Raw genomic sequence first — 25,056 nt, 5'->3', positions numbered from 1 at the left:
GGGCTGGCCGGCGGGGACGATCTACCTGCTCCCAGCGCGGTGGGTTTGCTCCGAAGCGCTCCTGGCCACTTTCCTGCGCCCCTAGACGGCGGGGTTCAGTCCTGGGTTGGAGGATGACAGTGGGCATCCTTCAGCCTCGGAGACCCTCACCCCCGAACCTCGGATCTAGAGTCTCCCATCGTACCCCCTCACCCCGGACCTCCGCTTCTCCCTTTAGTGCCTGGGCTGGAGGGGACACTACTTTGAGGAGTGAGGGGGCGGGACCGGGTCTCGAGAAGGCAGCGGAATTGAGTTCAGAACTGTTACAAAAATGGAAAAGGAGGAAAGAGAAACTGGGTCCAAATTCAGTGCATCCCAAACCGCTCCCAGGTAAAAGCGGAATCCCGGCGCAGGGTGGACCAGCGGGCCCCCGGGGCCCCCCACGCCGAGTCCGCAGCTGCGGTCGGCGGGACACACGGGCCCCCCGGGACCACCCGTTCCCGCAGGCCGGCGGGACTGTGCACCCTGAGTCTTAAGGGCTCTGGTTTGCTGGGGGCGGGGGGCGGGGCGGGCTGGAATATCAGAAATCAGAGCGTCAGGGAACGAAAACTGCTTCCTGACTTGCAATAAGACGGGCACTTAGTTTAAGGACAGAGTTGGAGTCGGGGGAGGGGAGGCAATGAAACTGGCTTTTTATAAGGTGTTTGTAATCTCAACTCTAAACGGAAAGAAATGTATGTAATTGTGTTTAATTTTTAAATGATCAGGCAATTGTTCTAATTGTAACGGAATTCTCATAGAGTCAAAGGTATCGGAGTTATTTTAATCAGAAAAACAATCCCTAGAGTCGAAATAGTAATGGAGGCAAAAGTTACTATCCAGCCTTTTGGCCTGTCTTTACCGTCCCGATCCTCCCAACCTCCATCTCTGCCGAGTGACCGAGTGACCTGAAAAGGAGAGACCCTTCTCTCCGCCCAAGGAGGCTACCTTCTGCCTGGGCAAGGCAGAAGCTGGCTTTGGGCAAAGGTGTTTGATCCATCTGTTGGGGAAGGGTTTTATTTATTTATTTGGGGGGGGGGGTTGGTTTTGCTTCGTTTTAAAAACAGTTTGTGAATATTAGCACAGAGCACCATGCTTTTATTTTTAAAACACAAAATCTTTGTTTTCCCATTGCAAAAGCTCCCCTTTTAATTTCTGTAAACGTATGACTTGGTTGGCTTGAAAACTTTTTCTGTTTTGCTTTTTAAACAACGTAATGATTTTTATGGCATTGCTTTAAAAACAAACAAACGTTAATTCCAGCCTTAGAGTAATAACATTACGGCAGATTGTACCACAACAAGTTGAAGAGGAGCAGAGGTTATCTGCTCAGTGATTGGGCAGACACAGATTTTACCCTCCATTTGCCCTCTCTCTTAATCGTCTTTAATCCTTTCTAAATCCCTTATTAGCTGGTAGAAGCTGTTGAGAATAAAGCTCCAGTTTACAGGAGTTGTGCACTTAGCTAAAAATAAGACAACTAGAATGGGAGAGAAATGGTAAGAGTATTTATATAATGTAAGCCTGTGATTGAGCCTCTCAATAAATGTTTTTTTTCCTTAAACCAGAATATAAGGTGTGTATAACTCATAAGAAAGTACTGTAGCTTGATTGTAGAAAATTCCAAGTTCCTAACAATTCTGTTAAATTAATTGAGGATCATAGTTAAATTACATTTACTTGTGTTATGCCTTGTTGCATCCATGTTGAAATATATACATGGAAATATTCATGTGCAAAAGAAATCATATTAATACACCCCTATTTTGCAGAATTAGCTTCCAGGGGTCCACAGAGAAGACCTGTTGTTGGGAAAGGTTGAGGGCAGGAGCAGAAGCGGGCAACAGAGGATGAGATGGTTGGATAGCATCACCACCTCAAAGGACATGAATTTGAGCAAACTCCGGGAGATAGTGAAGGCAGGGAAGCCTGGTGTGCTCCATGGGGTTGCGAAGAGTTGGACACGACTTAGCGACTGAACAACACAAAAACAAAGAAGAATATACGTAGTTTGCAGAGAAATATCATTGAATGTGAACTGGGGGCCTATAGGCAGTCTGTCTTTTAAATAACATATACTGCTTTTTGACTAGTAAATCAGTTTAGGATCTTCCTATGCTACACTGATAAGAACACTAATAAACAGTTGTTTATGTGCTATCAATGAGTAGGTGCTGTGCTGTGCTACGCTAAGTCGCTTCAGTCATGTCTGACTCTGCGACCCTATGGACTGTAGCCCGCCAGGCTCTCTGGCCATGGGATTCTCCAGGCAAGAATACTGGAGTGGGTTGCTGTGCCCTTCTCCAGGGGATCTTCCCGACCCAGGGATCGAACCTGCATCTCTTGAGTCTCCTACATTGGCAGTTCTCTACCACTAGCGCCACCTGGAAAGCCCCTCAGTGAGTAGGTACATGGGAATAATTTTAAAAACCCTTTATACATCTATGCCTGTCTACATTGGGCCATTATCCTTGTTTTCAGGGGGATAAGGAGATAGCTGGAATGGTCAGCTTCTCACCCTGGACAACTGCTTACTTTGTAATTAAAATGACTCAAAAGAGACCTTTCTGATGCTTTGTTTGGGAGCATAGTATGTAAACTTGTGTAAACTCCAATTGTCTTGGAACCACACATCAGACTTTTTAAAATCCACATGATTCCCATAATCTTCACCCCCTCAAACAAAAGAAGCCGAGAAACGGCCGTGTACCTCTTTTATTTTTCCCTGAGTATGAGTATCCTATGCTATAGCACTTGAAGCAAACTGTGTTTCCAGTGTTTTTTCTTTTGGAAGACTTGGAGTGAGGTTTCTATTACAGCCACTCCAAAACAAAAACAAGAACAAACAGCTGGGCTTCCAAGCTGGAGCAGGAAGGCATCAGTGGTCTGTTGTGCTGTAATAGTATTGGTGGTGTTATGGTTGATGCTCTTTACAATGTAAGAGAAAGAGGCAGTTTATTCCACTTTTGCAGGTGGTTGAGCCATTGCAAGGTGAAATTTCCACGTTTCTGGCAGCCCTTACCTCTGAAATTCTCTCCCAACCTGGGCAGCTCCCTCTTCACTCCTTTATCTTTTGTCCCTTTCTAGAGGTGCCTATCGGAGAAGGCGATGGCACCCCACTCCAGTACTCTTGCCTGGAAAATTCCATGGACGGAGGAGCCTGGTAGGCTGCAGTCCTGATGCAGGACTGCATCAGGTCCTGCATCTCTAAGAGTCTCTAAGGTCTCTAAGAGTCGGACTCGACTGAGTGACTTCACTTTCACTTTTCAGTTTCATGCATTGGAGAAGGAAATGGCAACCCACTCCAGTGTTCTTCCCTGGAGAATCCCAGGGACAGGGGAGCCTGGTGAGAGGCTATCTATGGGGTCGTGCAGAGTCGGACACAACTGAAGCGACTTAGCAGCAGCAGCAGGAGTGCCTATAATCACCGCCTACCTCTTAGACCCTCAATGTTTGTCCTCGCTTAGGTGTTACCATGAAAATAATCTGTTGCATATACAGCAGATTTACAAAGAAAAGATGCTGCTATTTATCCCATTAAAATTTAATTCAGTAACTTAGGGGTGGGGTAAAAATAATAACTTTCTTAACAAACTCCAAGTAGACTCCCTTCTCCCCCACTCACTCACTCCGCCTTCACTGTTTCTGGCCTAATTTTTCAGTGTCCTTCCAGGAGATCGGCATGAGCCAGATCTAGCCCCACGGCGTAGTCGGGGTGGGGAGACCTCTGTGTACTTTTCAGGTTGTTTATAGCATCTTGCCGTGTTGGGGTGAGGAGTTAGGCATCTTTAGTGGGTGGTGGGGGTGGGCAGCCTTCATCGTGGGTTAGATTCTACATGGGAGTGAAGAGCGGTGGTTCTTTTACTGCATCAGTGATTGTAGTAGCTAGCAAGGATGGGTTGTTTAGAAGGTGGGGACCGCACTGAAAAACCAAACAGCTTCAAGCTAATGCAACTATTAGACTAACTCCATCACTGATTCTCTTGATCGATCCTAGGTCATTTAATCCCTCTGCCTTTTTATTGTACATTGTTACTGTTATGATGAACACTGTGGCCTTTTGGACAAATTTATTCTCTGTATTGTTACTTAACCAGAAAGAATTGGTAAACCTCTGAAGAGCACATTTCCTTAAAAGACCTTAAATAGTGAAGCTAGAAAAGAATGTCAAGCAAACAGTAGGTGAACTCCCTGGTGGTTCAGTGGTTAGGACTTGGCACTTTCGCTGCCAAGGCCCTGGGTTCCATCCCTGGTCAGGGAACTAAGATCCTGCAAGCCATGTGGTGCAGCCAAAAAAAAAAGAGTGTCAAGCAGTTTAACATCTGACAATAAACTGAAAAATGCTGATTTAATAAAATTCTAAATGATCAGAAGGAATACATTTTATAGCCTATGTTTTGTTTAATCATAGCACCAAACAAACCCCTTCTGCATCTAAGAATACAGCCTTGTAGCAGGATGATAAATTTTTTAAAGCAACATAAGAATGATAAACAGGTATTACCAAACAAACCCCCAAAGAGCTTTCAAAATTATCTTTCCTTACCTAGATAATGGAAAAATTAAGGAAACCAAATACACAGTCAGGAACTGTGCAGGGGGATGTTGCCTTTCTCTATATTAATGCCCTCATGTTTAGAACCTGTGTCTATGTATAATGTAAAGACCACTTGCAAAAGAACTTCATTTTCAGGCAAATGGGGAAGCATTTGCTGGCATTTGTTGAAACCATTTGCTAAGACATAACTGAGCCAGATGATCAGATCAGATCAGATCAGTCGCTCAGTCGTGTCCAACTCTTTGTGACCCCATGAATTGCAGCACGCCAGGCTTCCCTGTCCATCACCAACTCCTGGAGTTCACTGAGACTCACGTCCATCGAGTCAGTGATGCCATCCAGCCATCTCATCCTCTGTCGTCCCTTTCTCCTCCTGCCCCCAATCCCTCCCAGCATCAGAGTCTTTTCCAGTGAGTCAACACTTCTCATGAGGTGGCCAAAGTACTGGAGTTTCAGCTTTAGCATCAATCCCTCCAAAGAAATCCCAGGGCTGATCTCCTTCAGACTGGACTGGTTGGATCTCCTTGCAGTCCAAGGGACTCTCAAGAGTCTTCTCCAACACCACAGTTCAAAGGCATCAATTCTTCCAGATGAAGGAACCACTAAATAGAAATGGAATTTACTATCGAGATCTCTTTGTCAAGATCCTGGCCACAGAGTCAGTGTGGCCTAAACTACTCATGCGCCTTTGAAGGGGTTGCTATCTGTCATGAAGTAAAATAAATGACAAATGAGAGCACACTCCTGTTATTTACAAGCCCCACAGGTCCTTCCAGAGCTTCCTGTGGACAAATGCGTCCCGTATAAAGGGAACCGCGTCGTTCAGTGCACTTCTCTGCTGTGCTTCCGCAGAAAAGCCTATTTTTGGAAGCCTTGGGTACTTTGACAATTACAATATATTCTTGTTGCTCCTACAGTTCTGCGTCTAATAGAGAAGGAATTTCTGTCATTTTATTTTGTGGAAGTAGTGCTACAGTGAAAGAAAAATAATCATTGATTGAAGCATCAGATTATAAAAGGCATTTTAATTTTATTTTTTTGGCTGAACCACACCACTTTTTGGATCTTAGTTCCCCAACCATGGATGGAACTCAGACTCTTGACAGCAAAATCACAGTGTCTAACCACTGGACCTCCAGGGAATTCCCTATAAAAGGCATTTTAAAACAGACTATGTCCTTCCATAGTGCCAAACGTTGTTACCTTCTGCAGCTAAGAATACAGCCTTGTAGCAGGAGGATAGATTTTTGAAAGCAACATAAGTATGATAAACAGGTATGAAATGAGAAATTGTTCCTTGAAAGCTGAACTGAGACAGAAGAGTGGGAGGAGATTATTGAACACAGTTATAATGAAGGAGGTACTATGGCTTTATGTGCTTCGGTTTTGTTTTGTTTTGTTTTTAATTGTGATAATAAAATCAGAACCTATCGAAACCTGTACCCTTCTAATATATACACATCCACAACCCCTTTTCTGTAGTTTTGAAATCCACAAAGCTCTGAAAGATGAATTTTCAGAAATTAATTTGTGGAAATTCATTTGCAATAAAATACAACCCGAATGATGTGAGGCCACTTATGGTCTTCATTCCTTTGCTTAGTGTTCTTCTCGTACATTTTTGCGCAGGCACATTAAGCTGCTCTTTGGGAGATGTTATGTACCCTCCTGCTTTTCTGTGGTTGGTGGTTTAGTCGCTAAGCCAAGTCTGACTCTTTTGACACCATGGACTGTAGCCTACCAGACTCCTCTGTCCATAGAATTTTCCAAGCAAGAATACTGGAGTGGGTTGCCATTTCCGTCTCCAGGGGATCTTCCTGACCCAGGGATTGAACCTGTGTCTCGTGTTTCAGGTGGATTCTCTACCCCTGAGCCAGCAGGGACACCCTCTATTTCTTTTCTAAAATACGCAAGTACCTGGATCCCAAACACATCTGGCCCAGGAATTTCACATAAGGGACTGTGGTCCAAATTAAACACGATGCAAAAATTGATTCTAAGAATGGATAGAGTGGAGAATCTGATTTTCCACAGTCTGATGTGGACTCATAGAGATTCTGTTGCTGCTGTGTCGTTCAGTTGTGTCCGACTCTTTGTGACCCCATGAACTGTAGCCCACCAGGCTCCTCTGTCCATGGGGATTCTCCAGGCAAGAATACTAGAGCGGGTTGCCATGCCTTCCTCCAGGGGATCTTCCCAACCCAGGGATTGAACCCAGGTCTCCCGCATTGCAGGCGGATTCTTTACCAGCTGAGCTACCCGGGAAGCCCATAGATTCTATTATAGTCAGTTAAAAAAAAAAAAAAAGGAATCACAAACATCATTAAGTCAGTGTTTATTGGGTTCAGTTTCATTACATGGTACCATGTATTAATAAATGCATTCTGCAGTGATTTTCATCAGTCTGTCATATGTGAACTCATTCCACATGGCACAAGTGATTTATTGGCACGTGCTTAACAATTAGTCTTTGTCTTACAGTTTTCCTAGGTTACCAGTACATTTTTGGAAGTGATTCTTTAATGAACACTCCTTTTATTCTTGTTGTTTTTTTCTACAGGGTGTTCATAAGAATGGAAGCACCGTTTCCTTGCCAGATTCCTTACTGCTGTATCTTATGAACCTACAGAATCTTGGGGAAGAACTTGTATTTAATGATGACAAAACCTGTCACCAGTGTAGCAACAACGGTCTAAGGGCAGAAACGAGTAAAAATAAAAGACGCATTTATATTTATATACAACAAAGACGTTATTTCCCGTGGACAGCCTGCACTGCATCATTCTTCCAAGATGAACCGGTACACGACCATGAGACAGCTGGGGGACGGCACGTACGGGAGCGTGCTCATGGGCAAGAGCAACGAGTCCGGGGAGCTGGTGGCCATCAAAAGGTACCGCGGGCGACCCTGCCACGTTCACCCGTCTTTCTGTTCCTCTCCTTTGCCTGCTTGAGAACGTATACAAGCGCAGAGAGAAGTCTGGTCCAGACCCCACACCTGTTAGGCCATCGTGGAATGCCATTCTGGAGACAGCACTGCAAAAAAGGAGTTCTGCTGGTCCCCACGTATATGAATTTAATTTTCTGGTTTGTCCAGCAAGAAATATAAGGGCTCTGCTTTTTGAAAAAAATGTATTTATTTTTAATTGGAGGGTAATTGCTTTACAAGGTTGTGTTGGTTTCCGCCATACATCAGTATGACTCAGCCATAAGTGTGCATATGGTCCCTCTGTCTTGCACCTCCCTCCCACTCCCGATGCCATCCCACCCTCTAGGTTGCCCCAGGGCACCAGGTTGAGCCCCCTGCGTTACACAGCAGCTTCCTATTAGTTACCTATTTAGGGCTCTGCTTCTTCTGCATGATAAATCTGAACTGAGACTGAAGGTAATGCTTAGAACACTTAAAGTGGAGTATAGAGTAGAGCCTATTATTTCTTTAAAACAACAGGCCTCAAAATCAGATGGTATTCATAATATCCAACAGTTCTGAATGGCATATGGTATTTCCCCAAGCTTACCAATGAAACAGAGGACTTATTAATTATTTCTTTAATCTACTGCATTTGATATGTCATATGTAAGAAAAAACAAAAATTACCCCAAAGCTTAGTGATTTAAGACAAGAAGAAACATTTAGTAACTCATGGTTTTTGTGGGTCAGGAATTTAGGAGCAGTTCAGCTGTGGTTCCGGCTCCAGGTCTCTCTGCGGTGCTGGTAGAGGTCGGCCAAGGTCACAGTTGTCTGTCTGCAGGCTGGACCAGGGCCTGAGTACGCACTTGCAAGCTGGTTCGCTGTGTCAGGTTGCTGGGGGCTGCTCTCACCAAGTACCCCAGACTGGGTGGTTTAAGCTACGTATTTATTTCCCCACAGTCTGGAGGCTGGAAGTGTGAGAGCAAGCTGTTGGCAGGCTTGGTTTCCCCTGAGACCTCTCTCCTCAGCTTGCAGACACCTCTCTTCTCCCCTGTGTGTTCACCTGGTCTTCCGTCTGTGTATGTCTGGGTCCTAATCTCCTCCTCCTATAAGGACACCAGTAATATCGGATTAGGACCCACCCCAAAGGCCTCAGTTAACCTTAATTACCTCTGTAAGGTCTATCTCCAAATGCAGTCGTTCTCCGAGGTACCGGGAGGTTAGGACTTCAAGATACGGATTTGGGGGGACACAGTGTGGCTCAGACTGGACTTCTGTATGTGCCAGTTTAAGCACAGGCTGGTTGGCTTAAACTGTAAGGATTTATTGAGACAGTTGGGAGGTTACAAGTCTAAAGTCAAGGTGTCAGCAGGGTTGGTTCCTGCTGAGGGCTGGGAGGAAGGGATCTCTCCTAGGCCTTTTTCCTTGGCTTATCGATGGCATTTTCTCTCCATGTGCCTCCCACATCAGCTTCCCTTGATGCATATTTCTTTGTCCAAATTTCTTTTTATATAAAGACAAATTTATATAAAGATAATTTCTCTCTATATGGGGTTCTACAGATCATCACTCGAGTGTTCTCATGACACGGTAGCTGGCTTCCACTGCAACAAGTCTTGGAAACTGATTACCACTTCAACCAAAGGATGATCATCCAAAATTTAAATGCTTTAACAAATGTTTATCAAATGTTAAAAACTTTACAATATCATGATCTGAAATATTACATACATAAGGAAACCCTTTTATAAAGTATTGTCAAATAGCCATTAGTATCAAGTAAGTAAATGTATAATGGATTGGCTTCCCGGGCAGCACTAGTGGTAAAGAAACCTCCTGCCAGTGCAGGAGACTTAAGAGACGTGGCTTTGATCCTGGGTTGAGAAGATTCCCCTGGATGAGGGCACTGCAACCCACTCCAGTATTCTTGCCTGGAGAACCCCATGGACAGAGGAGCCTCATGGGCAAAGGGTTGGATACGACTTAAGTGACTTAGCATGCTTACATAACTGAAATGAAAAACGGGAATAAAAAGAAATTTCCCTGACCTGAAAGGTGAAATATTACAGGTACTTCCCGTAAAGTTGGTTTTAAGACCAGTATACCTGTTGTATCCACTACTGATCAAGATTGTACTGGAGACCCTAACTGGTACAATAAGAGAAAAAAGTAATAAACGGGGTGTAACTATCAGGCAAAATGAGATGAAATCATTCTTAGTTATAGGTTAAGTGATTATGTAAATTCACAAAAATACTTCATTACATACAAATAAATTTATGTGCAAAAATATCTTTAAAAGGACTGGAAAGATTTACAATAAAATCCATGAATAAAATCCATGAATGCTTCTAGGGAGAGAGGGATAAGAAAATGAGAATGAGGGTTGGGTCTCATGGTATGATCTTGGAAGACTTCCCACAGAAAATGAGATCTTGAGAATGAGAAAAAGCTATCAAGAGGAGAGGGAAGCATAGCCAGGCTTTAAGGATATGTATGAAGGATATGCATGTATGAAGGCCTAGAAGCAGGAGAGATTTTCCTTTGGGAAATTTTACTGTAGGTCACTGGTAAGAAACCTTGTAGTATCTGCTGCCATTTCAGGAAAAATAAAGCAAAAAAAAAAAAAAAAAGCTATACCATGGTCCTTCTAGGGGCTGGTGATAAGACCCTCTCACCTCATTAAATTAACAAATATTTATTAAGTCCTGTGTCCTTTAAAGACCTGAGAGGCAGTCCCATTCCAGAGGGTCTCCTGTTTGTGGGACAGTTCCTCAGGAGCCCCACCTGTGGGTTTCAAAACCCATCAAGCCACCATTTAGTGAATATCTATTGAGACTTAAACTGTGTCTCAAAAACTGATCAGGCAGGTGGCGGTGTCCTCAGAGAGCTTGCTGCTGTGCTTGAGGAGAGGGGACAAGGTCTAAACGTAATAATTTAACTATATGGTACATAAGAAAGTGGTCAGTGCTATGGGAGAAAAAGCAGAACAGGAAAGGTGACCTCAGAGCCCTGAAAGCCAGCTTCTGGCGTTCAAGGAATAAGAATCAGCCTAAGGTGAAAGTTCTCTCCATTCTTCTAACCAGCCAAGCTCTTTCTAGCTGTCTTTCTCTGGCTGGTGCGTTCTGTCTTGCAGGCCTCATCTGAAACACTGCCTCATCACAAAGGCCTGAGGCCTGGCCAGTTTATCTCATGATCCTCAAAGCTGATCTGTATGTCTATTTTGTGTTAACTAAAGTCGATTTCCTGTGAGATGTGAAGCACCGGTAACCATCCCCGATTTCATCATCCGGGCACGTAGTAGGTGTTGGATGAATAAATAAATGGAAGAGAAGCTGGCAGGGACTCTAAAAGGAATTCTAACAAATTGGTTTAACTTCTTACAATTAAATTAATTTCTTTAAATTGGTCTAAGAAATTGCGATAATTGTTTTGTGAAGAAACTTCTATATTTGTTGCATATAGATACCTGTATCACTTTAAGGTAGTATTGATAAGAAGTAGTAACTGTTGAGGAGAAAGTAGCATGTTAGTAAATGTGGATTGCAGCTAGTACAGATTTTTCAGAATAAACATTTCAGTTTGTACTAAATTTTGAAAAAGAACTTGAATATGTTAACTAGCCTCTAAAGGTTGGATTAAAAATTCTATAATTATTTTTTAAGAATTATAGAGATTATATGTACAGTTTTGGATGGATCTGACCACTTGATGAAAATACTTTTATACTATATTTGAATTGATTTGTATTTTATTTCAAATTGAGCACTGGACTTTCTTCATTTCAGCAAGACATTTATGGCTATAGTACTGAAAAGTATCTTTTGGTAAGTCAGTAAGCCCTTAATTTTTAGCACCTGAATACATATAAGTGAAATTCGGATTCACTAAGAGTATTTTAGGAATAATAGCAGTGATGCCCTTCTTTTCTCATTGTAGCCAACCACAGATACTGGTGAGGCTTCCCTGCTGGCTCAGATGGTAAAGCGTCTGCCTGCAATGTGGGAGACCCAGGTTCAATCCCTGGGTTGGGAAGATCCCCTGGAGAAGGGAATGGCAACCCACTCCAATACCCTTGCCTGGAAAACCCCATGGACAGGGGAGCCTGGTAGGCTACAGTTCATGGGGTCGCAATGAGTCGGACACGACTCAGCGGCTTCACTTTCACTTTCACAGATACTGGTAAAAATAGGAACATCTAATATTTACTAAGTCCTTACCTAAGCCTTTTACAATAAGCTTCTCTTATGCAGCGGTTTCTACACTATAGCTAAGGAATTTGCGGCACGGAGGGTCATTAGGTAATTTGTCCAAGAAGTGACATAGTCATGAGCGTGCACGAAGTGGCCTTGAGATGCACAGAATGGAGATGATCTGCTTTTAAGGAGGAGGGAAGACAGATACACAGCTTGCCTGAAGCAAACTAATAATAGAGTGGAAAGCCAGCAGTGTAATTTGTGTCTTCACACCCTCCGTCCCCAGGCACTAAACTTTTCTTTTTTAATTTCAGAATGAAGAGAAAGTTCTATTCTTGGGATGAATGTATGAACTTGAGAGAAGTTAAGGTAAAACCCCAGAGATGAAAAGAACCTGAGAAGACCTCAGTTCTATCTCACACGTCTCTCATTTCCGAGGATGGTAGCTAAGGAGACTGTTTCGTTCTCTGTGGGAAGCAGACCAAAGATAATTCTATTTCTTATGTTTTTCTTTATCTTCCTAATTTCTCATCAGAATGTCAGTGGAGAGCAGAAAATAACTGTACCCTCACATTTGAAAGTACACTCACTTTTTTAATGTCAGTGATCTCCATTTATTATTTTTTCTAAACTTTTAATTTTGTATTAGGGTATAGCCGATTAACAAACAATGTTGTGATAGTTTCAGGTGGACAGCAAAGGGTCTCAGCCACATAAATACATGTATATGTATGTGTATCCTCCCCCAAACCTCCCCTCCCATCCAGGCTGCCAAATAACATTGAGCAGAGTTCCCTGTGCTCTACAGGAGGTCCTTGCTGGCTATCCATTTTAAATATAGCCGTGAAAGTACACTCTCACTTTTAAAAGAGCGTTTTAATTCATACTATCAAAGGAAAGATAATTTTTTAAATTACCACATACCATTTCTTTATATTTTATGTGTACAATGTGGATGCATTTTCGGAGACTTTTGCATGGAATTGCACACGGTTAAGTCAGAAGAAAGGTTAAACCTATTTAGGACCAAGAAAAAAAAAAAAGTTGACAGACTGAAATGCTTGATAGCTACTGTTGACCTAGTTTATTTCTGCACTTACATTCATTCCTTAAACAATCACTGCTTACTTTAAGATTTTACTTCTTTATTTTTGGCTGTGCTGGGTCTTTGTTGCTGTTCGGGCTTGCTCTGGCTGCGGCGAGTGAGGACTCCTCACAACTTGTGGGTGCATGGACTTCTCCTTGCGGTGGCTTCTCTCGTTGCAGAGCACAGGCTCCAGGGTGCTTGGGCTTTGGTAGTTGCAGCTCCCGGGCTCCAGAGCACCGGCTCCGTAGTCATGCTGCACAGGCTTAGCTGTTCCTTGGCACGTGGGCTCTTTCCAGACCAGGGATCGAACCTCCGTCTCCTGGTTCCCAGACAGATTCTTTACCCCTGAGCCATCAGGGAAGCCCTTTTTGCTTACTCTAAATAGGTGTTCTAAGATGTTTTTAAGATGTGTAAAATATTATAGGTATTAAAACATAATTCATTAATGAATTTAGAAGAAATGAAAAATTATGTAATTATCCTATCTAGCATTGATGAGATTTTGCCAGATTCGGTACCTTTGCCTTAAGAATTTTTCATATTTACTTGCTCTGTTGCAGTCTCTGAAGAAACTTAATCATGCCAATGTGATCAAACTGAAAGAAGTTATCAGAGAAAATGACCATCTTTATTTTATATTTGAATATATGAAAGAAAACCTCTATCAATTAATGAAAGACAGGTATGTCTTTATGAAAATTAAGTTTTGCCTTACTGTCTCCTCCCTCAGTCCCTTAGGAGCCCTTCAGTGTATCCCACTTTGTAATATACAGGTCCAAGGGGTAGCTCTAAATTAGCTGTTATCTTTATGAAAGGATAATGTCTAATTGGAGAAGAACCATCATTCTTCTGTTGTAATCTCTTAGAAGTCAAGATAAATATTTCATATAAACACACTATCTATAGTTTTTGAAACAAAATCTATAGTTTAATACTCAGTAATAAAGCTGGCCTTGGGCAAAACTGAGAAGAGCATCTACCTTGCTCTCCCATGCATCTTGTGAAGGTTAATTAAGGAATGGAGGAAAGAATGAAGTTGCTTTTAAGAAAGGACCTAATAAACTGGTTCATTAGAATGCTTAAGTGAATGACAACAACGTGTTACAACACCAGGAAAATTCTCCTTTTAAACATACGGACAGAATCTCTAAACAAGGGCAGTTTTCAGTCATGTGCCATGAGCATGGAAACAACTCATGGTAGCTACTGATCACATCTGGAGTTTAATGTCCATTTTGCCTGTCTTTAAAGCCAGAGGCGTTCAGCAAAAGATCCTAAAATATGAGATGAATTTCCCAGTGGATTGATGCTGATTTCTCTCTCTGTGTTTCTTCCACCCACACACACACACATACACACTTTCTCAAGTTCTAAGGATGAACTTGAGAAATCCTATTTAATCCTATTTTTCCTTCTTTCAAAAATACTGAATATATGTTATCTTCCAGGCTGATAGCATTATGACATTAATAGCAGTTAAAAGTAAAGAAAACCTCTACCTCTCAAATCAGTGTTTATTTTTCTCAAGTTCTTCCTAGCTCCTGTATGCAGGCATGCGGGCTTTACATGTACTTGTAATTTTAGTGGTGATACATTTCTTATTTGATTTATCCACTCACAGGTTTTCTTTTTAATGCTGATACATAATACCCATAGTGACCACAGTTAGAATATTCTGTTAAACGACTATACAAAGCTTCACCGATCTCTGAACTATTTAAAATAAGTAACTATCAATGGGAGAAAAGGTTGGTAATTATAATGGATAATACTGATGTAGTTATTTTGTAGCCATTAGAAGTGATAACTATGAAGATTATGAAAGTGCTTGCTGCTGCTAAGTCTCGTCAGTCATGTCTGACTCTGTGCGACCCCACAGACAGCAGCCCATCAGGTTCCCCCGTCCCTGGGGTTCTCCAGGCAAGAACACTGGAGTGGGTTGCCATTTCCTTCTCCAATGCATAAAAGTGAAAAGTGAAAGTGAAGTCGCTCAGTCGTGTCTGACCCTCAGCGACCCCATAAAAACAGAAACCAAAGTTATATTTATGTAACACTGCCATCTTATATAAGAATTATACATGTGAATTATGACTGGATTAGAATACTGAAAAATCAATATAGTTTCTTCATCAGGTGGTATGATTATGGGTAATCTTGGCTTTGAATAATAATTTATGCTCTTTTAAATATATAAGATGATAAACAAGATACGTTGAGATATAATTTTGAAGAAAAAATTAAGTACATATAAATATAACAAATATATTCATCTGATTTTTAAAAAATATATAAACCTTTTGGTGGAAGTAATTAATACAATTGCAAATGAGCACTGAAAAAGAGTCAGCTTTGGAATTTCATGATTTTATTCTGGATTTCTAAATTAAATGGAAATAAAAGTGATATTGTTTAGAATATTATTTCCAAGTATAAAAGTACAACTTATTTCCAAGTCTCCTATAAATGTGTTATCATACTTTCATAATTTAAAAAAAAAGAAAGAAAAAGTATAAACGAAAGTACTAATGACTGTACATGGTAAAAGGGCTATTTGAGGGTAAGTGCCATTTTGACACTGTTTTTGGTAGCTTAACTTCCTGAAATATTGTTTATGAGGATTAATTTACAAGCCTTTCCTATTCAAGTAACCTTTTCCATTTCAGCTGAAGACCCGTGTACAAAACATTGTGTCTGATTCTATGACTGTACCTTCAGTATATACCATTCTTTTTACAAACTGAATTACATTACTGTTTATTTGTTCATTTCTTCACAGAAACAAGTTGTTCCCTGAGTCTGTCATCAGAAATATTATGTATCAGATATTGCAGGGGCTGGCATTTATCCATAAACATGGTAGGTTTCATATCCCTACATCTTTAGATTATCATCAGTTATGGATAGGAATTATATGGAAGCTATTATTAAGTAAATAATATTATGTTAGATAACTACAACTTTGGAGTATGTGCCTACTAAATGACATATTTAAAAATTTCAGAATTTCTACAATTCTAAATAAAATAGAATTTCTATAATCTATAATTATTCCTCTATCGAAGAAGGCAAGGGCAACCCACTCCAGTACTCTTGCCTGGAAAATCCCACGGAGGGAGGAGCCTGGTAGGCTGCAGTCCACCGGGTCACTAAGAGTCCGACACGACTGAGCGACTTCACTTTAACTTTTCACTTCATGCACTGGGGAAGGAATTGGCGACCCACTCCAGTGTTCTTGCCTGGAGAATCTCAGGGACGGGGGAGCCTGGTGGGCTTCGGTCTATGGGTCGCACAGAGTCGGACATGACTGAAGCGACTTAGCAGCAGCAGCAGCATCGTCCTCTATATATCAGAATTTTTTAGCAGTTTGATCACCAGCATTTAGTCTCAGTCATCATAAACCCACCCTGCTACCTTATTCCACCTAATTTTACCATGGAAATAAAAAAATTATAAGGTTCCTCTTTTGGAAAAGGTTGAAATGCTTTGATCTATCATGACCAATTACTAACATTTAACTAGGTTAAAGCCACCCAAGCTATAGTATTTTCTAGTTTTTCTTAGTACTCATAAATAGTTATTTCTGTTCTTGAAGAAATTAAATCAAGTGCTTGTTCTTATTTTTATGAATTTCTTATTTATGTTAATCTTAACTGATATTGTTTTTTGCATCTCTATCAAACCAAAATAATTTCACCTGAAAAGTTAATATGATTATTATGAAAAATTTTAATGAATGTTTAGAATCACTAGCTGTTTCGATATTAAATTAGAAAAGTTTATGCTACCATTGCTGCATTTTGAGCACAAGCATTCAAAACTCACCATCATTAGTCTCCTTTCATGTTTCATCTGATATTTTCTTTACTCTTTTAACTGCTACAGGAAATAAATAGAATTTTCTAAAAATGCCATGCAGAATTCCATATAAACCTTGTAAGAACATTCTTGAATTCCCAGTTTTATATAAGCTATTAAGGTCTTTCAAAATCTAAAACCCATGATAATTTACTACAATTGATTGGTAAAAGTCAGTCATTTGTTAATTAAAATTAAGGATATATACTATTTTAATTGTTTGTAATGGATTCCTTATCTTCAATCCATTTTAAAACTCTGGTCAGCATGATAACTCTTGATTTTTGCATGCGTTAATTTATGCTAATGGAAGCAATTTGTGAAAAATCAAAAGCCTCATGAATTCTTTTGATATTTTTTGTAAAGAGCTTTGTATTTTACTGTTATTTTTTAGGCTAGTAATAAAATTGGTTTAGATTTCTTGGATAGATGGGCATACCAGACCACCTGACCTGCCTCTTGAGAAACCTGTATGCAGGTCAGGAAGCAACAGTTAGAACTGGACATGGAACAACAGACTGGTTCCAAATAGGAAAAAGAGTACCTCAAGACTGTATATTGTCACCTGGCTTATTTAACTTATATGCAGAGTACATCATGAGAAACGCTGGGCTGGAGGAAGCACAAGCTGGAGTCAAGATTGCTGGGAGAAATATCAGTAACCTCAGACATGCAGATGACACCACCCTTATAGCAGAAAGTGAAGAAGAACTAAAAAGCCTCCTGATGAAAGTAAAAGAGAAGAGTGAAAAAGTTGGCTTAAGGCTCAACATTCAGAAAACGAAGATCATGGCATCCGGTCCCATCACTTTATAGCAAATAGATGGGGAAACAGTGGAAACAGCAGCTGACTTTATTTTTTGGGGCTCCAAAATCACTGCAGATGGTGAATGCAGCCATGAAATTAAAAGACGCTTACTCCTTGGCAGGAAAGTGATGACCAACCTAGACAGCATATTAAAAAGCAGAGACATTACATTGTCAACAAAGGTCCATCTAGTCAAGGCTATGGTTTTCCCAGTGGTCATGTATGGATATGAGAGTTGGACTATAAAGAAAGCTGAGTGCAGAAGAATTGATGCTTTTGAACTGTGGTGTTGGAGAAGACTCTTGAGAGTCCCTTGGACTGCAAGGAGATCCAACCTGTCCATCCTAAAGGAGATCAGTCCTGGGCGTTCATTGGAAGGACTGATGTTGAAGCTGAAACTCCAATACTTTGGACTTTGGCCACCTGATGTGAAGAGCTGACTCATTTGAAAAGACCCTGATGCTGGGAAAGATTGAGGGCAGGAGGAGAAGGGGACTACAGAGGATGAGATGGTTGGATGGCATCACCGACTCGATGGACATGGGTTTGGGTGGACTCCGGGAGTTGGTGATGGACAGGGAGGCCTGCATGCTGCGGTTCATGGGGTCGCAAAGAGTCGGACATGACTGAGCGACTGAAATGAACTGAACTGAACCAGCACCTTCAGAGCATAAGGGATTGAAAAAGGAAACTAATTTAGGATTTAAAAATTGCTGCTAAAAGTAAAGGGTAACCTAGAGATGGCTTTTTAAGTGTCTACATTGTGATTTGGGAAAGCAGACTCAAGAACGATAGACATTTTTACAAAAGCTAATTTATTCTTGTCGTATTTAAACGTCTCAGATGTAATCCTTTGAGAAAACAGACACTTTTAAAATGGTAGCTGTCAAAAAATTGAACTAATACTTTAGTTAAAATAGGACCAAGTTACCAATATATTTATACTATATAAGGTGGGGAAAACTTCAACTCTGGTTTAATTCTCTGCTGCTGCTGCTAAGTCGCTTCAGTTGTGTCTGACTCTGCACGACCGCATAGACGGCAGCCCACCAGGCTCCCCTGTCCCTGGGATTCTCCACGCAAGAACACTGGAGTGGGTTGCCATTTCCTTCTCCAATGCATGAAAGTGAAAAGTGAAAGGGAAGTCGCTCAGTCGTGTCCGAGTCTTAGCGACCTCATGGACTGCAGCCCACCAGGCTCCTCCATCCATGGGATTTTCCAGGCAAGAGTACTGGAGTGGGGTGCCATTGCCTTCTCCCGGTTTAATTCTCTAAGATTTTATAGATTAATGTCACGTGCTCCCTCTCCTGTCTTCATTGTGAAAGTACAACATGTTTCTCTTGAAAGTGAATGAAATGGATCTCAATAGCTATTTGGAGTAAGGGGTACCAGGGGTGCCGAATCCATCTGTCAATGTCACACACAGCCCACAACGGCTCTGAAGGGATTAGAACAGTTCAGGCTTAGAAAAGTCTTCTGAGCTCAAACCCTCTTGGAATGATGACGATCACCTACAACCGATTAGCAGGCCGTTCTTAATTCTCCACCCGGAAGGGTCATTAGGATACAGGCCGTCTGTGTACAGCCAGTGTGCTCTGCATACTCCTTAGACGTTTGCAAGGAGGGCTTTTTGCTTCATTTTCACAGGGCTGCCGTGTAGCTTCAGGAACCATCTATTTTATACATTAGTTCGGTAAATAAGCACATTCCCATTGCACTTAATGCACTTCTCAAATAAGTGATTATACTCAAGGAATTGCGGTTAAACTGCCAGCAGCAGGAAGACCAGCTGCATTGGCGTGAACTGATGCACAACCCTCCTTGAGCTTCACATGGCCGCCTCTCTCCAGGCTGAACCTTCTCGTCTGTTACACACTCGTGATCACAGGGCCTCCATAGGGCTGCTTTGCAGATTCACGGAGATAATCGTAATGTGGTAGTACCTAACCCAGTGCCTGAACGCATCAGATCCACAAACAGAAATACTAATGGAGGACTTCCCTGGTGGTCCAGTGGCTAAGACTGTGCTCCCAATTCAGGGGGCCTGGGTTAAATCCCTGGTCAGGGAACTAGATCCCACATGCCGCAACTAGAGTCCACGTGCCACAGTGACGATCAGAGATCCTGTATGTTACAGCTAAGACCCAGTGTAGCCAAATAAATAAATAAACATTAAAAAAAAAGAAAAGGAAAGGAAATACATGTGCATATTTATTTTTACCCATCATATATACTGTATAATTTCCTTGCCAAATTATTCTGAAAGCACGGTCCCCACCTCCCATCATTTAATAGACAATAAATAAGGTTTAATTTCCCCCCTAAATTCACATTCCTAATTAGAACAGAGGTTCAGCTTCATCTTGTTAATAAATCAAATATGTCCAGATACGATGATTTATTGTTTTTCCTCTCTACATTACCAAGGTTTTTTCCATAGGGACATGAAACCGGAAAACTTGCTTTGTATGGGCCCAGAACTTGTGAAAATTGCTGACTTTGGACTTGCGAGAGAACTAAGGTCACAGCCCCCGTATACGGACTATGTATCCACCAGATGGTGAGTAGTTTATGCAACTGTCCGGAGACGTTTGTCCCTGGTGAAGTTTTGCTACAGTAGATTGTTCTGTGTCTTTCTGGAGGTTCTATATCAAGTACTTAAAATATAGAACTGATTTTTTTTTTTAATATTCTTTGGAGAGAGTGGAAGATTGGCTCATGACTCTTCTGATTAATAAAAAGAGAAGGAAAAAGGATTTCACACATCCATGCACTCATTCAACAAATATTTGCTGAACGCCTACTATTGGATACTATTTTAGGCACTGGGAACATAGAAGTGAGGGCTTCTCAGATGGCTCAGTGGTAAAGAATCCACCTGCCAATGCAGGAGGCACAGGCTCAATCCCTGAGTCGGGAAGGTCCCCTGGAGAAGGAAATGGCAATCCACTCCAGTATCCTTGCCTGGAGAATCCCATGGACAGAGGAGCCTGGCGGGCTACAGTCCATGGGGTTGCAGAGTCAGACAGGACTTAGTGACTAAACACCAACAACAACACAGAAGAGAACTAAACAGAAAAGAATTTCTGCCTCATGCTACTTACATGACAGCCAGTCCATGAACAAATTAAACACGGCATAAGTTACCCACAGAGAGACATACACAGGCCCATTGGAAGACATCAGAGCTCATCACGTCTGGGTAGTCTGAGACGTGATGCCTAGACTGCTTTATAGCAACGAGATTCAGAGGCCTAGAAACTGCATAAGCAGTTCGATGAATCTCACGGATACAGTGCGGAGAGCAAGAGCCAAACGGAAAAAGAGCACGTTACGGGATTCCATTTAATGAACAAAAATAGATCTAATCTCTGCTGTTAAAGGTCAGGATAGCGGCTCCACAGCGGGGTGAGGAGGGGCAGAAATGACCGGAAGAGTGCGGGAGAGGGACCGTCTGGGGTGCTGACAACATGCAGCCCCTTGATCTGGGTGCTGGGTCCGTTCTAACTGTGAAAATTCAGCAAGCTGTATTCCTGGGACACATGCTTTTTTCCGTATGTATCAGTTTAGTTCAGTTGCTCAGTCGTGTCCGACCCCATGGACTGCAGCCCGCCAGGCTTCCCTGTCCATCACCAACTCCCAGAGCTTGCTCAAACTCATGTCCATCACGTCGGTGATGCCATCCAACCATCTCATCCTCTGTCGTCCCCTTCTCCTCCTGCCCTCAGTCTTTCCCAGCATCAGGGTCTTTTTCAGTGAGTCAGTTCTTCGCATCAGCTGGCCAAAGTATTTATATTATACTCCAATGAAAGCAATTAAGAATATTTGAGTATCAGATAGTGATACTGAGAAAAATTATTACAGAGAAAAAATTATTACAGAGAAAAATTAAGTCTGGAACGGGACACGGGGTTGGAGGCGGCACGGGAGGGGAAGGGCATGTTGCTGGGTTTTTATTCTTCTGTTTTGGGTTTTTTTTCTTCTGTTTTGGGTTTTTCTGCCTCTTAGCTCCCTGATCGAACCTGTGTTGGAAGGCCTTGCCCTGCACTGTCTTGCATCCCCTCCATTGGAAGGCAAAGTCTTAGCCACTGGACCACCAGGAAAGTCCCCGTGTTGCTGTTTTAAACAGAAGGTCTCAGTGATGCTGGGGTGCAGGGGTGGGGAGATGCCGGTGAGAGCTTTTCAGGCGGAGAAAATGCTGAGTGTAAATGCTGAGACCAGGCCTGGAGGCAGGAACACTCTGCACAGAGTAGAATGAACACGCATGGCAAGAGCAGGAAACGAGGTTAGAGTGTTTGAGGAGTGGCCAGCTCTCAGAGGTCCCTGTGAATCATGGTAAGGACAAGGGTGGCCCGCTGATCTGCGAGAACTGGCGAGACCCTTGGGAGGCTCTGAGCTACTGGATTGGAAACAGAATTTAGAGGAGCACAGGCAGAACTGGGAGAGCAGGGAGGAGACTGGGGCAGAAGATGGCAGAAAATGACTTGGCTCTTGTGGCCGTGAAGGTGGTGAGAGGAACAGGATGCGGGGTGTGTTTCTAAGGCAGAGCAGACATGGGGGATCAGACAAGGGAGTAAGGAAAGGAGTCAGGCACTTCAGGGGCTTTTCGGTGAGCAGCCAGGAGGCTGGAGTGGGCCCTGATGGGGATGGTGCTGCTGTGGAGCTCCGGGTTTGGGGAAGGCTGTTTTCAGGTGAGGGGTGCCCCTGAGATGTCACAGTAGGCGGCGGGCCCTATGACCTGGGTTCAGGGGGCAGGGCTGGGCTGGAAACTTGGGAGATCTCAGTGTTTAAAATTACAGGGTTGGATGAGGTCACTGAGGGAGCGAGTGTGGTTAAAGAATGAATCAATCTGAGGACAGAGCCGGGAAAGGGTGGCAGTATGTCCCGGTTTGCTCAGGACAGTCTTGGCCGAGGCCTGTGATCAGTAGTTTCATTTAAGTGAGCTGACTCACGCCTGATCCCCCGACACTCTATGCTTCCTGCTTCTCCCCCAGTCTTAGCTGCTAACATGAGAGACAGTGAACCAAGGTCACACTTTAACACACAGCTAATTAACAATGCCAGCTCTCTTTTTTTCTTTTTAATTTTTTAAAAAATTTTAAACAGTTTTAAAAAAATGAGTGTCTTCAAACTGGCTTTGAAGAGAAAAATTAGTTACCTTATTTCTAATAATGGTTTGATTTTTTTCATCACAATCCATGGAATCAATATGAAGCTTTAGGAAGGTCATTCTTTGAAAAGTGAAATGGCTGACATGACTGGGAATGCTACTTAATTTTGGTTAAAAAGCTTTTGCATTGAAAATAGCATTCTTTTTGAAGTGATAAACCAAATACAAGTTTTAATGATGCTGAACATCATTAAAACAGTTTTCTTACTAAATTAAGAAACCTAGAAAGCTGAAGGGTATTGATGATGCACATCTGTTTTGTAACTGCTTCCAAATAGGCTTCTAAATTACATTCTAACAAAATAACAAGTTGCAGTTGTCAAAATATACACATTACACACACACACAGACAGAGCCTAACCAAATCACAAATTTTCTTTGATGACATTGAGGTTGACTTCAAAGACTGCTGCAGCATGGCTGTGTATTTTTCTCTCTTTGCTGTCATTCGAATTTTAGAATTGTTTGAACCTTTGAAAAACTACTTTGTAAGTCAATTTCAATAATTTACAGTAGTACCTAGCTTTTTTGTACATAATCCCTTTATATTTTGGTTGCATTTTGTTTCAAATCCCTTGGAAATCTTCCTTCAGAATTTTTGATAAACAGTGCCAAAAACTCACAGTTCTGAAGTTTATAGCAAACTGGAATTATTGAAAATGAGGCTTGCAAACAGGAAGATGATTTTTATCCCTATAAAAGCAAAAGAGGAACTGAACAGATTAAATGCTAAGAGCTCAAAGTATACTAGTTTTTATCTGTTTAAATGTATAGTTAGAATTGGAAAATCTCCTCTTGTGGGGAAGAATCTTTTTAAGGAGCTTCTATTTTCAGCTGGGTAAATTTAGATCCTGTACTGAAATGGAGTGAAACTGAAACTATTTGTTTTCAGTATCTAAACCTGGCAAAACGTTTGAAATAGTTTTGCCTCATAAAACTATCAAAACATAGTAACAGGTGTTGGCAAGGATGCGGAGGAATTGGAACCCTCATAGGTTGTTGGTAGGAGTGCAGAATGGCACAGAACAGTCTGGCAGTTCCTCAGTGGATAAACATATAGGTGTACACCCAAGAGAAATGAAAACATATGTCCACACAAGAACTTGTAACTGTTCGTAACAACATTATTTGTAATAGCCCAAAAGTAGAAACACCCAATGAACAGATAAACAAAATGTGGTCCAGCCATACAGTGCAATATTGTTGTTGTTTTTCAGTCACTCACGCCTAACCCTGTGACCCCATGGACTGCAGAACGCCAGGCTTCCCTGTCCTTCACCATCTCCTGGAGCTTGCTCAAACTCATGTCCATAGAGTCGGTGATGCCATTCAACCGTCCCATCCTCTGTCATCCCCTTCTCCTCCTGCCTTCAATCTTTCCCAGCATCAGGGACTTTTTCAATGAGTAGGCTCTTCATATCAGGTGGCCAAAGTATTGGAGCTCCAGCTTCAACATCAGTCCTTCCAATGAATATTCAGGGTTGATTTCCTTTAGGATGGACTGGTTGGATCTCCTTGCAGTCCAAGGGACTATTGAGAGTTTTCTCCAGCACCACAATTTGAAAGCATCGATTATTTGGCACTCAACCTTCTTTATTATTCAAATCTGACATCCACACATGACTACTGGAAAAATCATAGCTTTGACTATACAGATATTTGTTGGCAAAGTAATGTCTCTGCTTTTTAGTACACTGTCTAGGTTTGTCATAGCTTTTCTTCCAAGGAGGAAGTGTCTTTTAATTTGGGGGCTGCAGTCACTGTCTGCAGTGATTTTGGAGCACAAGAAAATAAAATTTGTCAGTGCTTCTACTTTTTCCCCATCTATTTGCCATGAAGTGATGGGACTGGATGCCATGATCTTAGTTTTTGAATGCTGAGTTTTAAGCCAGCTTTTTCACTCTCCTCTTTCACTTTCATCAAGAGACTCTTCAGCTCCTCTTCACTTTCTGCCATTAGTATGGTATTATCTGCATATCTAGGGTTGTTGATATTTCTCCCAGCAATCTTGATTCCAGCTTGTGGAGAAGGAAGTTCTGATACATGCTACAACATGGATAAACCTTGAAAACATGTTAAGTGAAAGAAGCTGGTCACAAAAGACCGGACAGTGTATGGTCCCATTGATGTGAAGTGATCGAACAGGCAAATCAATAGATAGGTGGCAGACTGGAGACGCTGGACCCAGGGCTGTTGGAGTGATGTGGGGTTTCTTTGGGGGATAATGAAAATGTTCTCGAGTTGATTGTGATGATGGATACACAACTCTGTGAATATACTATATTATCAATTAAGGGAATTGAGTCAGTTGAAGAACTGCTGCTTTCAAACTGATAAGCAAAAAAAAAAAAAAGGATAAATAAGCACAGGATATACTCAATATCCCGTGACAAACCGTAATGACTATGAAAAAGAATGTATACACGTATAACTGAATCACTTTGCTATACAGC

At 41.8% G+C, this 25,056-nt stretch overlaps 1 protein-coding gene and 1 non-coding gene across 5 annotated transcripts in view; both read left to right on the top strand.

Moving 5' to 3' along the window:
* Nucleotides 1-69: 69 nt before the first annotated feature.
* Nucleotides 70-25,056, top strand: part of MAK (male germ cell-associated kinase) — a 51,514-nt gene continuing 26,527 nt past the window's right edge. For all 4 annotated transcript variants that reach the window (XR_824934.1, XM_010835860.1, XM_010835859.1 and 1 more), the window contains exons 1-6: nucleotides 70-369; nucleotides 7,137-7,469; nucleotides 11,998-12,052; nucleotides 13,331-13,452; nucleotides 15,547-15,626; nucleotides 19,861-19,993. Coding sequence is in view for 3 of the 4 variants with exons in the window: in XM_010835860.1 (XP_010834162.1) it covers nucleotides 7,369-7,469; nucleotides 11,998-12,052; nucleotides 13,331-13,452; nucleotides 15,547-15,626; nucleotides 19,861-19,993 (491 nt within the window). In the remaining variant the exon portion in view is untranslated. The remainder of the gene's footprint in view (nucleotides 370-7,136; nucleotides 7,470-11,997; nucleotides 12,053-13,330; nucleotides 13,453-15,546; nucleotides 15,627-19,860; nucleotides 19,994-25,056) is intronic.
* TRNAE-UUC lies at nucleotides 4,207-4,279 on the top strand. Its single transcript has one exon. It is a non-coding gene; the product is annotated as a tRNA-Glu (tRNA).

The sequence above is a fragment of the Bison bison genome, unplaced genomic scaffold (genome assembly GCF_000754665.1).
Source record: "Bison bison bison isolate TAMUID 2011002044 unplaced genomic scaffold, Bison_UMD1.0 scf7180017864053, whole genome shotgun sequence".
NCBI classification, from domain to species: Eukaryota; Metazoa; Chordata; class Mammalia; order Artiodactyla; family Bovidae; genus Bison; species Bison bison.
This window is presented reverse-complemented; position numbering and strand designations above follow the sequence as displayed.